The sequence below is a fragment of the Oncorhynchus kisutch genome, linkage group LG23 (genome assembly GCF_002021735.2).
Source record: "Oncorhynchus kisutch isolate 150728-3 linkage group LG23, Okis_V2, whole genome shotgun sequence".
Classification (NCBI taxonomy): domain Eukaryota; kingdom Metazoa; phylum Chordata; class Actinopteri; order Salmoniformes; family Salmonidae; genus Oncorhynchus; species Oncorhynchus kisutch.
This window is the reverse complement of record NC_034196.2, coordinates 10,009,962-10,025,572: the sequence shown is the minus strand read 5'-3', so window position 1 is coordinate 10,025,572 and position 15,611 is coordinate 10,009,962. Positions and strand designations below refer to the sequence as shown.

Sequence of the window (15,611 nt, the reverse complement as noted above, 5' to 3'; positions counted from 1 at the left end):
TGTAAATGAAAGGGTCTTATGTCATCTTAAGTGTTTGCAAATCATTTTATTCACGACACAGCATTTAGTCCCCCTGCACATGGCTAGAAAAAGTCACAGCAACGGCACAAACATACAAAATAGTTTAACAAATTCAGTTTTAAATACCCTACCCTGGTACTATGCCCAACCATAGCAAAAATTGATTTCAGTCAAATGTATACAATCTTATTTACAGCAGACCATTTGATCAAAGTGCTTCAGTCCTGATTCTGTTCTTAGGGGAAGAGGGTTTATGTACAATGTTTTACAAATGCTGTAGTAACATGACCTTCCTTAGCTCTCATCTTCCCAGCACAGAATCACAAAAAAAAAAAAAGCTTTATAAGAATGTGCTTCTGGAGATAATGTTCATAAGAAACATACATATTTTAAGACAGTACTGCCTAAAATATGCTTTTCATAAATATTCAGAGAAACATGTCCAGTAGGGGACTGAAGGTTAGAACCAGTATCACGCCCTGCATGGCCTCACTTCAAAGGACGACCAGTATACTGAACTAGACGCAAGGTCGCACGTAGTAGAATCTTTTAAATGTTTTGGGGCTAAGGGGGAAGGAGTGGGGATATAAAAGAGGCCAAGCCCCCAAAACCCCTTGCCATTTTGGACACACTTGGTGTGAGTAGGACAATTCATACATCATTCACACAACTAATGACAAACATTCCCCAGAAAACACAACTTAATGCACTTCAGAAGGCATCTGGTTGTTGCTCTGTTAAAGAAGCAGAGGTCATTGGCATGGAGACCAAAGGTAGACGAAACCGACGGGGTTCACTTGGCAGATTGTTATGACAAGTCATCTTCTGTATTCACAACTGATATCTGGAAGGAAGACAAAAGCACAATGGAAAGTGGACCTTCACAGGCAGAGAATCTAAACAATTTACTGATTGAGGGCTAAAGTAGTCTGGCTACTAGCAACAATGAATGGGATTTCCCCCTTAGGGGACAGTCTGCAAGTAAACGCAAGGTGATAAGTCACAATGCACAAAGGGATTAGAAGTTCACACAATCAAGTAGTTAATTACAGAAGTGAACACGCAACTGATTGAGACTACTTACTGCTGGGTAGGTGTGGCCTATATTGGAGGAGTGCCTGCTGATATCAATGTTGAGGTCGTCTTCGGTGGTTTTCAGGTACACTGGATTGTCAAAGTTCATGCTCTTTTTATTCTTCAGCTGCCAGTTGCGCCACATCAAGTAGCCTCCTGCAGCAGCCATGGCCAGGAACACTGGGGAGAGAAGCCAAAAGTGGGCTCAACATAAGCCATACTGTAGTTTAATATCCAGCTAGCCAGAGCCAAGGTTACACAGCGGCTGTGCAATTCAATGGTAACCTGAATAAAATCACCACAGCCAATCAACTACTATAACTAGGAAAAACCATTGAATTATTACTCACCCACCCACAATCATACAGTTGAGTGTCCTTTAAAAAAGTATGAGTCATCAACAGCTGCAGGAGAGAGATGCGGGATGGGGCAGTGACAGCGGTACTTACACACAGGGAGGATAACCCAGGCAGCTGCAGATCCTCTAGCTGTAGAGTCCACCTCACGGATGGCTGTACTGACGTTGGCTTCTACAACAGAAAAAGTTAGTCTGAATGAGAGTCAGTCCTTTGAGGGACCACGTAAACACAGGTTTGTGTCTATTAGTCTATTTTAGGGTAACCAATAATCACGTTGTACCAAGAATAACCTTTAGGGCCTAAAGTACAACAGACGCAACTGGTCATGGAAATAATACCTCTAGGAAATGGAACATAGGTGATATGAGAGTTGGTAGTGACATGACTTGCAAACAAGTAGGTGAATGGGAGGGGGGGGGGACCAGCTTTTTTCCCCCCCTCCCTGCCAATAGGGTGGCTCTGATCCCTCTGGCAACCCCCCTGGTGGGCAGCTGGGCTCTGGAACATTATGTGGCCATCAGGAGCTGGCAAGAACAGGCTGACGGACCAGTGATTTGGCACAAATCACAGTCTAAGGAAAACTACCACTTCTTTTCACCAAGGGCTCAATCAGGGAAGGAGAGCTGGGGCTTACCAGCAGGGACAGGTTGGGGGACAACTTTTGGCACCGTGGTCACTTTGAACAAAAAACACTGAGATCAGCACAAAGGCATCTTACAAAAACAAAAAGGCCTAAACAAATGACTTAGAAAGCAGGCTAATCAAACAAATCCACAACAAATAAAATGTTATATTTGTTAATTATGCATGCATCCACTGGTTAATTGTAGACGTCACTTAAAAATCTACCGTTTAACATTCCTGGGTGGATGGCATTAATAGCTACTTCCAAAATCTACTTTGACAGTCCAGGAATGTCTAACACTCCAGACATCTTGACTGACCATCTTCCCCATCACCACCTCAGTAGAAGGCTGAAAGCTTATATGCTAATCATGATGAGTAGCACAGGGAAGCCAAACCAGAGTCATCCAAGAGTACAATTAAAATCATTGACATCTTTTTAACTAGGAGCCTAAAAGGCCATGAAACTAGACTACTGGGTCCTGAGTCATGGCTATAGCCAGGACACGCATGCAGCCCCAGCCGCACATGGCATGCGGGCGGTTGACATCTTTACCTTTGGGGTCAGTGGGACGTATTAGAGCTTTCCCATCATCCTTTGAGTGAGTAGAAGGGCTCACTGTCATAAGAAAACAGAGTATTGTAACGCTTTGGCAAAACTTCAATCACAGCTTCACATTCTGACTACGGAAATACGTGTTACCATGCAGCTTTTTCATGTTACTTGTCACAAATTAATTCCTTGGGGAAAAACAGGAAAGCGGAGCAACGCGAAGCACAAGAAGCATTTGAAAAAGAAATGTGCAGAAGTCATCCAAAATTACTAGCGGGAAATCAAATCAATTTTCTATACTACTGTCCAGCTAACCATAGAGCCTTGTTCAATTGTTAAAGGAATTGGCGACAAAAAGCAGGAAATGTTAAGGCCTATATTACTCTATAGTAGTGCAAAATCTGAAGGCTGCTCATGTAGGATTATGAGCGGCATGAATGAAATGAAGCAGGAGAGACGATTAGATCAGACAAAATATTATCCATACTTGACTCATACCTGGGCCTAAATTACAAGAAATAATCCTTATTCATTGATAATTTAATAGAGATCGTTATTAAATTAAGAGCATAGACTACACTGCATGACAAGTATATTAGGCGATAGATCTTGGTTAATGGCAGTGGGGTGCACAGCCTGAGCTTTTCCCGCTATAGTACCCTCACTAAGCAAATCCGACCCCTTTGTCTCATGCAAATGAAAAGCGTCAAGCACAGTCTATATCCTAGCATTCCACCAATTACCAGGCAAGACTGTTAGCTTCTATTTGGGTAGAAAACATGTTGCTTTCTGGATCAAATCTAAAGAAAGCAGTACATAAAGCATTCAAGTGACATGAGTCCCTCTTATTGGCCCCTACAATAACCCCCTGTCACCTCTGCACCCTGGGTGGTTCATTAAATCAAACTGCTTTTAAAAAGCCCAGTGCCATCTCAACTATATAACAGCAGAACAGTGGTTACTCATGCCCAACTATATTCCCAAACAGTGGCTCTGAGAGGGGAAGAAAATGCAGCAGAGGCTTTTAGAAGGGCAGTTGGGATGAAGCAGAAGACAGGCAAACAGAGGGCCAGACAGCCTGGTTACAGCAGTCAGGCTTCACAAGCAACAGAGGGGAAAGAAATGCTTGGGTGACAGAATGGGAGTTAAAGGCCTCTAAAGAGAGAGGGCTCATACAAAAAACTGGCATCACAGCACAGTTTAACCACTCACTGCCCAACCGGATGTTAACGTTAAGGTACTTGCCTGGTCGACAGTGAAGGCCGTTTGAAGCGAGCGTCTGGTCTTTCGGACACACGCACGTGTATTTGGGGGAGTATTTGTTGATCTGTGGAGCTGGCAGGCACATGTAGGCACAGCCACCATTCTGAGCCTTCTCATTGCACCAGTTTGTCCCTGTGTGGAATCAAAATGGAGGGAACCAGTTAGCCTGTGCCCCATACTTCTAGGATACATTACGTGAAGAACTACGCTACTTTGCCTTAAAAACACAGATCAATCTAGTCACGCCTACATGACAGCATTTTGATGTCCTAAAATATCCTAGTCAGTTTTTTTTAAGCATTTAGAGGCTAGCCAGTTAGCGCATGGAAGGATCCTTGTTAATGACCTTTCCCTATCTAACAGGGGTCAATGGAGTGGACTGAAGACTGTTACATATGTGTGGAGCTGTGAATTTCACAGAGGCAGCAAACATAGCCCCCTCTCCCTGTGATCTAGGCAAACATAGCCCCCTCTCCCTGTGATCTAGGTTAACATCTGGCAGCCTTACCAGGCAGCTGGATTAGCTCGTGGTAAACAATGATGTCCTGTGGTTCGTTCAGATTGCTTGCCAGGGTAATCACATCAGAGCCTGTGAACTTGTTTGCTCCGTAGATTGCCTCGTTCTCCCCATCTGTCCAAAACACTCGATCCTGAAACAAAACCAGTCACACACTAAACCCCAGAGCAGATGCCAGTAGAAATGGCTTGGGACCTATGCTTCAGAGAAGGAAAGACACCGAACAGATATTTATTCTAACAGTAATTCTGTCAAATGCCACCAGGGGTAAATGCCGTTGAGCACCACACGGAGAAAAGCATGGGGTTTACAGTTGTGGTGAAACCAACTAATCACTTTGAACAGAGATTTAGCAAATGACCAATTATGAATGTCAATAAAAGCATGCGTTTGCTGGGTAGCATTATCACGAGAAGCAATCCAATTGTAGACGCAAAACTACAATCTGTCAATTGCCCTGCCAGTGTATTAGTTATAGGAAGTAGCTTTCGCACTTGTTATATACACACACACCACCCTCACAGCGCATCGAGAGCCATACCTCGAACACAGTGACAGCGAAGGGGTGAGCCAGGTATCCTGGGGACTGGAGCACTTTCCTCCGGTTGTCTCCGTTCAGGTCGACACTAGAGAGCATGTGCAACTTTGAGTCCACCCAATACAGTCTACTCTTGATCAGGTCTAAGGGAAGGAAATTAATACACATATTCATCACACCCTGTTGCCGTCAAAGCGATTGAACCTGCTCAAAGGGTAAATGCACATGAGGTATAATGCAGTGAGGGGCCAATCAGAATCCAGCTTTACCCACCCAGAGTGATTCCATTGGGCCACTGAATATCAGTCTCGACCAGGACCTGCCTGTCAACCCCGTTCATGCCCGACTTCTCAATCTTAGCTGGTTCACCCCAATCTGACCAGTACAAGAATCTAGAACACGGGCAGAGAGGAGAGCAAATCATTATGAGGGTTCAGAAAGGTGGAAGCATTCAGGAACTGTTCAACAGAAATGCAGAACCCCCATTAAATACAGTAACTTTACCCAGAGAGTGGATCAACAGCGACAGACGCAGGCTCTTTCAAACCGCTGTCAAAGAGAACTTTTCGTTTGGTGCCGATGAAGTTGGCCACAGCTATGGTCTTGGTACCGAGGTCTGACCAGTAGATGTTCTTGTAGATCCAGTCAACTGCGATCCCCACTGGTGTCTGGACGTTACCTATCACCTTCACATGACTTCCTACATCTCCTCGCTTATCCAACACCGTGCTGGAAAGACAAGGGGTTGAGAAACATCTGTGCTCGGTTTGAGGTTACTCATTGAGCCAAAAAAAAAAAATAGTTTGTAGGGTTGAATGGTTTACTGCTGGGAAGTATAGCGAACATATGCTCAGTGAACTTTGGCCCTGGTTACCATGTAAAACTGATTTCATACGTCTGTCAGAAACCAGTGATTACAGGTCAAGGTGAACAGACTCCATGATAAGAGACCATCTATGGGCTGAGACGTAATTGCATGTGGGCGTGACAGGACACGTTGCACCTGAAGATGGGACCCATAGCTACCTGAAGATGGCCCTCTGGCTCAGGTCAGCCCAGAAGAGCGTCTGCTGGGTGAAGTCTGCATCCAGTGCCACTGTGTTCCGTAGCTGCTCCACGATCTGCGTGTACTCCCTCCTCTCCAGACCCAGCTTCCGGATGTCCCTCCGGTTAGTGAAGATCAGACAGGGCTCCGTGCCTTGAGGGAGCCACATAGACACTCATTCATAATGACGATACAATGGAGCCTTTTAAGTCGGTCCTCATGTCAGAACACTAATCACGAGTCAGGAATGGCACAAAAAAAAAAAACATCCCCAGCTGGACTTCTCAGATCAAGGTCGTTGCAAACTATATCACTGCTTTTCCATTTGAGCTTGGACTACAATATATAGCAGCTTGAGAAGTCAAACACATTGATCAGGACAGATCGACATGGGGTACAGAGTCCATTGGACCGGATACCCATTAGTGATGCTGCGTTCCTCTAGCGCACCAACGTCTGCCTAGGCATCCCTCTGCCATGTGCTCATGGTGGTACAGCACGGTGTATACACGCCAGGGTGAGCCAACTTACCCACGGCCTTGCACACTCCCGTGGTGGGGTCCATCTGGTAACTGTTGTGGCACTCGCACTTATACCCTCCCTTCAGGTTGATACAGATCTGACTACAGATCCCAGGATTCATACACTCATCGATGTCTGCAGGAAAGGGAAAAACATGAATAGTCACTAACAGGAGGTCAATGAATTTAGTTGTGATTACAAAGTCAAATGTAAGCGATGTAGTACGTCTCAATACCCAGTTACAAATGTCAGCTGAAAACACCTTTCTTTCGCATGAGAGTTAATAACAAATAGTGTATGGGTTAATGATTAGATATGGCTCCTACCCCCGCAGGTTTTACGGTCTATGAGCTGCAGTCCAGGGGTGCAGTCACACTCGTAGCCAATCACCATGTCCCTGCACATGTGGGAGCAGCCTCCATTGTTCAGCAGACACTCGTTCAGGTCTGAGACGGGAACAGCAGAACGGTGGTTACTCATGCCCTTTATTCACAAACAAAGGCCTGCCTGAAAATCAATCACATCAGTGGACTGGCTTCGGCTGGCTGAACGATAGTGGACTAATGGGAATCGCTGTAGCGTAGGACGAGTTTGACAAGGACAATACGAGGTATCCTCCATGGGACAGGTCAAAAGGGTAACATTTATATAATAAGTGGTATACACAAACAGACCGAACACTTACGTCAACCCCATAATGTTCTGTGGTCTACAATTAGGGCAGTATCGCAACTTGCAAGGCAACCCACTCCAGTGAAAGCACTCATGGCTCTTCATCGTGACTGAACAAATCACAAGACTACACACAGTAACTGATCTCAACCTCGCATCGCTTCTACTGCTTAATTATAAACAGGTTTGGTTCCCGTCCATCCACTTACTGCACTCTTTGATGGGCTCGTCACTCCAGTCAGGACAGTCCCGGGCCTTGTTGCACACTTTGCTCATCTCGATACACTCGCCACTCCGACACTTGAACCGGTCAGGGCCGTTGCACTGAGTCACTGAGTCGTGAAAGAAGGTGACATTACTGTTAAACAGGTACAGTGACACAATGGAAGTGGGTGTAGGAGATTGAGTCGACCGTCTACAAATGTTGTGACTGTCCCCCATAGAAACACGGAGGTGTGCTTAATTGCACGTGCAACTAACGCAATTCATGTGACTGCTTGAAGTCAATACTTCCATAATCTCATTGCTGTAATCCTGAATCAAATTAAAGTATTTATTGAGCATATTTTGACCCAACTCACAGGAATAACTGAACACCAATGCAAAAATGACCTCGTGTCGGAAACATTCTGTAGTGTAGCAACACCATGTACATTCTTTCAGGACGACATTACTTCTGGTTGAACACTCACAGTTTTTGCAGTTGACTTCGTCGGTGCCATCTGCACAATCACGCAAGCTGTTGCACTGTCTGCTGCCGTGGATACAGGTGCCGTCCTCGCACTTGAACTGGTCTGGCCTGCAGGTACGAACAGCTGGAGAGGAGAGGACACAGACCTGTTACACCATTAACCCTTAACTCCATTTGCACTCAATACCTACACCAGTCATAACCATAAAAAAATAGAAACCCATGACAGCTGCTGTGAACACAGAGTATAAAGACAAGCACGTTTTTTTTTATGGCCAGATCCTTTTATTGCAATATAGTTTTATTGTAATAGAAGGCTCCATTTATGATCATATGAAAGCAGCGCAATCTGACCTGTGTAGCAAAAAAAAAAAGTTGTAACCAAAATAAGGTACATCGGCTGGCCTGCTGGAACTTGCAGGCGGTCTGATTAAGCCGCTCCACACTTACCACAGTTTGCTTCGTCACTGCCGTCCTTGCAGTCGGAGTCTCCGTCACAGAGCCACTTGCGGTGGATGCACTCCCCAGAGCCACACTGCGTCTCGCTGGGTGAACATTTAGCCGGGGGCGTGGGGTGGCGACCACAGCGCTGAGGGGATTCGTCCGATTGGTCCTGGCAATCCACGTCGTCGTCACACACCCAGCTGCCAGGGATACAGGTGGCGTTGCCACACTGAAACTCGCTGGGGCCGCAGGACGACGGGGCACACTCCTGCTCGTCACTCCCATCGCCACAGTCGTCCTCGCCGTTGCACACAAAGTTACGGGAGATGCAGCGGCCGCTCGCACAGGTGAACTCCAGTGAGGCGCACGTGATGTTACCTGTGAGAGTGAACAGAGTACTAGTACTGTGACGCCAATGTAGGAATCAACAACCATGTACTCCTAAATTAACTGTTGCTGCTTGGAGTCATTCAAAAATACACAGTAAGGAAATCCACCTAGCGGTTCGAGGGACACCTCTCGCCCTACATGGCAAATCGACTCACCGCAGTTAATTTCATCCTCGCCGTTATCGCAGTCCTTCTCTCCATCACACTTCCAGAAGACCGGGATGCATTGGGTGGACCCGGCGCCACAGCTAAACTCATTCACACGGCAGGTCCTGGTGTCTGCAGGGCACATGGATGGAGAGGGAGTGAATTTATAGACCTTTAGTGTTGCAAGTGTTTGGGATGGGAAATGCTTAACACACAATTCTGCAGGGCACTGGGCTGGGCTAGGTTGGCTAATGGAGCACTGAGTGATATATTGAGCGGAGCACTGAGTCAACTGCCTGACAGCAAACGTAGGCAGTTAGACAAATTTGATACATTTTCAAATCAATTGATCTTGATGTGTTCAACAAGATTAGATTGAGATTAGTGTGTGTACACTCCCTCACTCTTTACAGGGTAGGTACTGTATAGAGCAGATTACGAATGCTTCTTTAACTAGGCTGAGTCAAGAGCATGTCTTCGAGCCCATTCAAAACTTTTACAAGCCTCTATCTAGTGGCGATTGGCACAACGCCTGTTTGTTAGGAATCAAACCTAGAGGAATTTAATATTTCAATCATAGACAATTCATCAGGAACTGACCTACTAATCATACCATTGAAGCAGAGGAGACAGACGATTAGTGTGTAACAGGGATAAAGGAAGGTCTGGTGAGAGTGCTCGTTACCAAAATCAATGAAACTCGCTTTCATATGCATTCCTCAGAAATTATGCTGGGCAGTATCAGTCAGAAGAGCTTGTGAAGCATTAGCTCCACATCGGAGAAGAAAACTCATACTGCTCCTAATGTAACATCACACACAGGCTCAGAGTGTAATGTACGATGGCAGATAAACGGACAGACCAGTGTTGGAAATATTCTTAACGTCTCATCAAATCAACATTTTATAAAGCCAGTCTTACATCAGCTGATGTCTCAAAGTGCTGTACAGTAACCAAGGCTAAAACCCCCAAAACAGAGAGCAATGCAGGTGTAGAAGCAGCCTCATCTAACCTAATGCACTTTTGGGAGCGAATTGCTTAGACAACCGCTTCTAACTAAAGGACATTTTGGGAGAATTAAGAGTTCCTCAATATTTAAATGTGGTGACTCACATTCTCACAAACATCACCATGCGTACTGACAAAGCGCTTTTCCGACAGCTGGTCAAACAAACCAGTGACGTCTTGACCTGCACGTACACACAAACCACCCCAAATAGGACTGACACCCTGCTCATTATGTACTGCAGTGGAATACATTGCTGCTGCCCACAATCCCGTTTGGACCATTAAATGAAGGCTTGTAATGTGGCCACCTGGTCTCTATGCACGTCGAACTATGCGAGGGTGCACGGAGGACATGCACTTAAAGCAGTATAGCGGAAAGGGCCAGAGTAACCTGATCTAATCTTGATCCAAAGCCATATCCACAAACTGACAGTTGTTGCATTGGCTGACAGTGGGAGGCACATGGTGAAACTGTGATTAAACGCCCGTGTGAGATTGACAACCTGACCCACTTATTATGGAAGAGGCAATTTAACCCAACTTGTCATCATACTGTAAGTGAAGGTAAAACATTCAAACATTTTAGACAGGGATACATTTCTCAACTGAATACGAAGATCAGAAGGAAAAGGAGTCCCAATCTGGGGCTGGCTTATTGCAGATCACTTACGGCAAACATCCACGCTCTCGTCAGAGCCATCCTCGCAGTCTGGCTCACCGTCGCAGTGCCATCTCTTGGGGACGCATTGGCCATTGCGACAGACAAAATCCACTGCCGCACAGGTCTTACGAACTGCAAAGGCACAGCGGCATCGTGTGTTAGTGATACAGTATGCGAGCTTCAGAATCAGACCACCAAGTGAAGCATCTTGGTCTTTCAGTGTGAGGACAAAAATCCACCCCAAAGTACCAACCAAAGTATCACAAAGAGCCGAAGGTCAGCTCCGGACTAAACCAATATAAGGATTGACAATGTGCCCTTTAAAAATCATAGTCACTATAGTGTATATTTAGTTTAGTGGTCTATTTCAGGATTTCCCAAACGTGGTTCTGGGGTCCCACTACACAGCTGATTCAAATAAATCAAAGCTTGAAGATGAAGTGTTCATTTTCAATCAGCTGTGTAGTGCTAGGACAATAACCAAGAGGTGCACCTAGGGGGCCCTCAGGACAGAGTTTGGGGAAATCCTGGTCTATTGCACTGAGCATAGTATTAGTCAAACAGACCTCCACAATGGCAAAGCACTACCCTCGCACTTACCCCACCCTATTCAGTCACTTCATGTCCACTGTGCTAAAGAGCCTCCTCACAGGCCATTCCTCCTTGTGACTAAATTGGCACCTATTGCCAGAGGCCCATCTAACTCTTATGGAAGTCCCATCAACATTAATGTCACCAGGGCTGTGTTGGTAATGTATACAGTCAATAGAGGGATCGACGGGCAGAGAGACAAAGGAAACAGATGGGCAGGTAATCCATAGTAACACTAAAGTGTTTATGTCAGCACAGATTTCAGCGAGACCGCAACACACATCCTTTTCTACAGCAACCTCTTCTTTCCCTCCACCCTGCTCCGTCTCATCCCCCATGACCCAGATAGCACAGAAAAGCAAGGTGACATTCCATTTGCCCAGATGGGGCTCGTGGGCGCGTCTCCGTCACGGCCATTTTTAGCTCTCTAGAACCGGCGCCACTTACACCAGGTCATGATAACCCCGGTGGATTCAAACACAGCACCAAAGGGTGGTTTCATAACAGGCTATGCCACTGATTTGTCACCGATCTGATGAAATAGTGTGAGAGGCGGTTTACGAGTCTCACCACAGGTGTCCTCGTCACTGCCGTCGGAGCAGTCCTCATCCCCGTCACACTGCCAGACAGACGGGATGCAGCGGCCATTCCCACACTGGAACTGACTGGGCTCACATTCTGTCTTCGATCCTGTAAGGAACAAGGAAATACTCATTGCACAACAATGTGGAACTGGCGTTTGCGTCTCCAGGCTTCCAGGCAATTCGTCACCAAATTGAAAGTCCTGAATCTGGGTCGTGTCTGTAGGACACAGAACAAAATAAGCCATCACCACATGCACACATTCAGCCAATCGATGGTTAAGCCAAATTGAAAAGCCAGAGTCAAATTCTAAATGACCGTCTATGGGGTTAATATTGACAGAGGGAAGAGAGTTCATTTGACATCACCAATAACCCACTGTGCCGTAGGTACCAGCCAGCCACAGTGAAACACGGCATATGGCTCCTGTATGACAGAGTGGCTGTTGCCAGCCAGCTACAAGCCTGTGCAGAGAGGAGAAAGTACAGCCGGACCATGTCTAATGACCCCCTGCTCCTCAGAGTGTGCCTGAGTGACCTGCTCAGTATGGTACACTTCTGCAGCAGGGAGCTAACAGACCTGTGTGACGGGAGGCCAATACCACCAGCACAATAGTCTGCCTGGGACTGACTAGTAATTGTCCTGGGCAGTGGCCAAAGGGTGTCCGAAATGTGACCCTATTGCCTAAATAGCGCACACACTTTTGAACAGACACCTTCGAGTCAAAAGCAGTGCACTAAATAAGCAAAAGGGTGCCATTTTCAGACACAGCCATTTTCTAAACAAGCCAGCAGATCAGGCTCTTGAAGGGTAGAATGCCAAAGAACGATCAAGAGGGTCATATAAAGCAGAGCGCTTGCAGTGTGGACATTAGCATAAGTCTCAGGGGCACTACCAAACAAGTGGCTGATATGGGTCCTCATACACAGGCCTACACAGAGAGATTACATTAATCAGTGCCACTCATGCCAAAACCATCCAGTGATAGTTCAAGGCAATGAACGGTGTGTAGCAGCAGTGCTCCTAGAGTGGTTCACACTACAGCTAAACCAATGACTGACACCGGACAGCAGGAGTTACCTCAGACACATCTCTGCTATTGTAACACATTTTGTGCTGCGGTTGAGTCACTGAAAAGCCTGGGGAAGTGAATCTGTTGATTAAAACTTGATAGTAAGCAATAACTTGGACGAATACTGAACAAAAATAGAAGAAACGCAACATTTTACTTTTCATAGGAAATCAATCATTTTAAATAAATGCTTAAGGCCATAATCTAGAGATTTCACATGACTGGGAATACAGATATGCATCTGTTGGTCACAGATCCCCCCCCCCCCCCCCCCAAAAAAATAGGATCCCATCACACATCTCTGCATTCAAATTGCCATCGATGAAATGCAATTGTGTTTGTTGTCTGTATGCCTGCCCATTCCCACACAGCCACCCTGGGGCACTCAGTTCACAACATTGACATAGGCAAACCGCTTGCCCACACATGGTCTGCGATTTAGAGGCCAGTTGGACGTACTGCCAAATTCTCTAAAACAATGTTGGAGACCGCTTATGGTAGAGAAATGAACATTCAATTCTCTGGCAACAGCTCTGGTGGACATTCCTGCAGTCACCATGGCAATTGCATGCTCCCTCAACTAGACAAACTGCACATTTTAGAGTAGCCTTTTATTGTCCACAGCACAAGATGCACCTGTGTAATTATCATGCTGTTTAATCAGCTTCTTGATATGCCACACTTGTCAGGTTGATGAATTGTCTTGGCAAAGGAGAGATGCTGACTAACATGACTAAACATTGATAAATAAGCTTTGTGTGTATGGAAAAAGTCTGGGATCTTATTTCAGCTCATGAAACCAATACTACATGTTGCATTTATATTTTAGATCCGTGTACATTAGGGAATAAACCCACCAACCAAACTAAAGCAGGCTTACTAACGCCTATTGGCAGCTTGCTGATCTCATTATTTACCATTTCCAAATTAATTGTAGGCTTCAAGTGTTTGCAATTGTGCAATCATTAATAAGAGAAGGTCTGAAACACTCCAAGGAAATATGTAATTAGGGTTAGACCAATGTCATTGTCAAATGGTTAATACTCAAATAACCAGTTCCCATAATGAAAGGTATAGGGCAAACATTAACATTAAAACTGGTGTAGGTAGGCCTAGCCTACTCTTACTTCATTGTATTACACTTTTAATTGAGTAACAAAAGAGACATTTAGAAAAATACGCGCATCTTTCATTCAGGCCCATTGTCTGCTTTGATTGACAAACTAATTTCCGTTCGCCACAGATTGTGTCCGTCTGTAGTCCCTGTGGTGGCCTAGTCTGAAGACAACGCGCTTTTGAGCACTATTGGTCTCAGTATCACAACCAAAATGGAGAATAAAGCCTTGGTCCTTGGACACAGCTCCATTTTAATTAGGTCAAGGAGAACCTAATTTGCGTTTTGTCTCGCTCAATTCACGAAGTGAAAACAATCGGAGATGCAACAACAAAAGCCCCCGACACTAATAAAATGTTATTTTCACGGTGTGGCAAAACATACCCCTTCACGCTCAATGACAAAGCTAAACACTTCATAGATGGTCTACATACCGATAGGGTAATACAGACAAGCGCTTAATCGCCAATGCCATGCACTGCAAGCCAATACCCGCAAATAGTAAGTCACCTGTTCTTTATAAATGTATAACCCCCCCCCCCCCCCCCCAGAGGAGAATGTTGTGTTGCTACGCTGTCCCACTGGCCAGTGTGAAACAACATATCAATCCATTGAAGGCTCGCCCCAATCTTCAGGAATAAATGATCACTGGTGGAACATTCTGTAACCTACAGAGAGCGAATGTTAAAGAGAAGAATCCAAATACATCCCATCCTCCTATATCAGTACTATTGACTTCAGATTCATTGCAACCCAAACAGGTTACCCACACTGACCATTTAAAAAAATAAAAATGTATACGTTTCTAGTGTAACGACCACGTAGCCTACATAAACACAGGCCTTTTGCCTGGTCGCATTTAAACGACCGACACCTAAAGACTGAAAGCAATTATTCTGGAGTTTGTCAAACCTAGGCATTTTTTTGGAAACGGCAAATGTTGGAATAAAACATGCTGTGGGCACTGTGAAAACCAGTCTCCCCGTTTTGTGCCATATTCGTAGAACGAAAGCAAGGTTGAATATTACATTGCCGCTGTGAGTCCTGTGTAAAGAAACCATAGGCAGGTGTAATTGGCATAACCAACCCGGTGTTGTACCAACACATTGAAATAGACCACAAAACGTTCAGACATATACAATTAGGCTACGTACCGTGTACAACACCACACTGCTGAAGACATATTGGTAGGATAAGGAGCCCAAGAATAGACGTGACCATTTCGCAGTGTGAGCTGGCCTGTTCGTTCTGCGCGGATATTCACACTGCTACGGATACTACACCTAGCTGGAGAATACAAAAACCTAGCGCCAACCACGCGCTTTTTATCTCATTTAGGCAACACCGGTCAGGCTCTCCCTCCTCTCAACCTGGTCATCGAGCTGCAAGCCATGTCCTAATTTACTGATTACATCAACCTGCACCAAACAACCGCGCCAGCAGAGCTGTGTGTGAGCTTTCCCCCCCTCCTTCAAAATGTCATTTTACAAAACAGTAACCCTTTCCCTGCCCACCGGTGATGTTAGGCTATGTGTAATGCTATTCTGATGGGAAGTGTTTCGATACATATGCTATTACAATTCATAACTGTAGCCGAGATGAAAATGTATGTATGATTGTCAAGGGGCAATTAGAGTGATTGATTGACCGATTGATTCCACTAATTGGTTCATTGATTGATTACTAGTCAATCTAGCGTGAGTGGGACATATCACTGGCCAGAC

The 15,611-nt window shown here is 45.4% G+C and overlaps 1 protein-coding gene across 2 annotated transcripts; it reads right to left on the bottom strand.

The window, feature by feature from the left end:
* Positions 1–26: 26 nt before the first annotated feature.
* Positions 27–15,360, bottom strand: LOC109868000 (very low-density lipoprotein receptor). Of its 2 annotated transcripts, XM_020457356.2 has the most exons (20): positions 15,042–15,335; positions 11,690–11,809; positions 10,538–10,660; positions 8,869–8,991; positions 8,330–8,701; positions 7,881–8,003; positions 7,398–7,520; positions 6,843–6,962; positions 6,526–6,651; positions 5,976–6,147; positions 5,454–5,678; positions 5,223–5,341; positions 4,953–5,092; positions 4,403–4,544; positions 3,877–4,026; positions 2,635–2,697; positions 2,089–2,130; positions 1,545–1,625; positions 1,106–1,275; positions 27–865 (listed from the first exon to the last, which is right to left on the bottom strand). In XM_020457356.2, exons 1-20 carry the CDS (start codon positions 15,106–15,108, stop codon positions 830–832), a joined length of 2,637 nt encoding a protein of 878 aa, XP_020312945.1. In that variant the 5' UTR covers positions 15,109–15,335; the 3' UTR covers positions 27–829. The 2 variants fall into 2 exon arrangements, with proteins under 2 accessions (XP_020312945.1, XP_020312946.1); XM_020457357.2 differs by lacking the exons at positions 2,089–2,130; positions 2,635–2,697 and having other exon boundaries at positions 15,042–15,360.
* Positions 15,361–15,611: the final 251 nt, after the last annotated feature.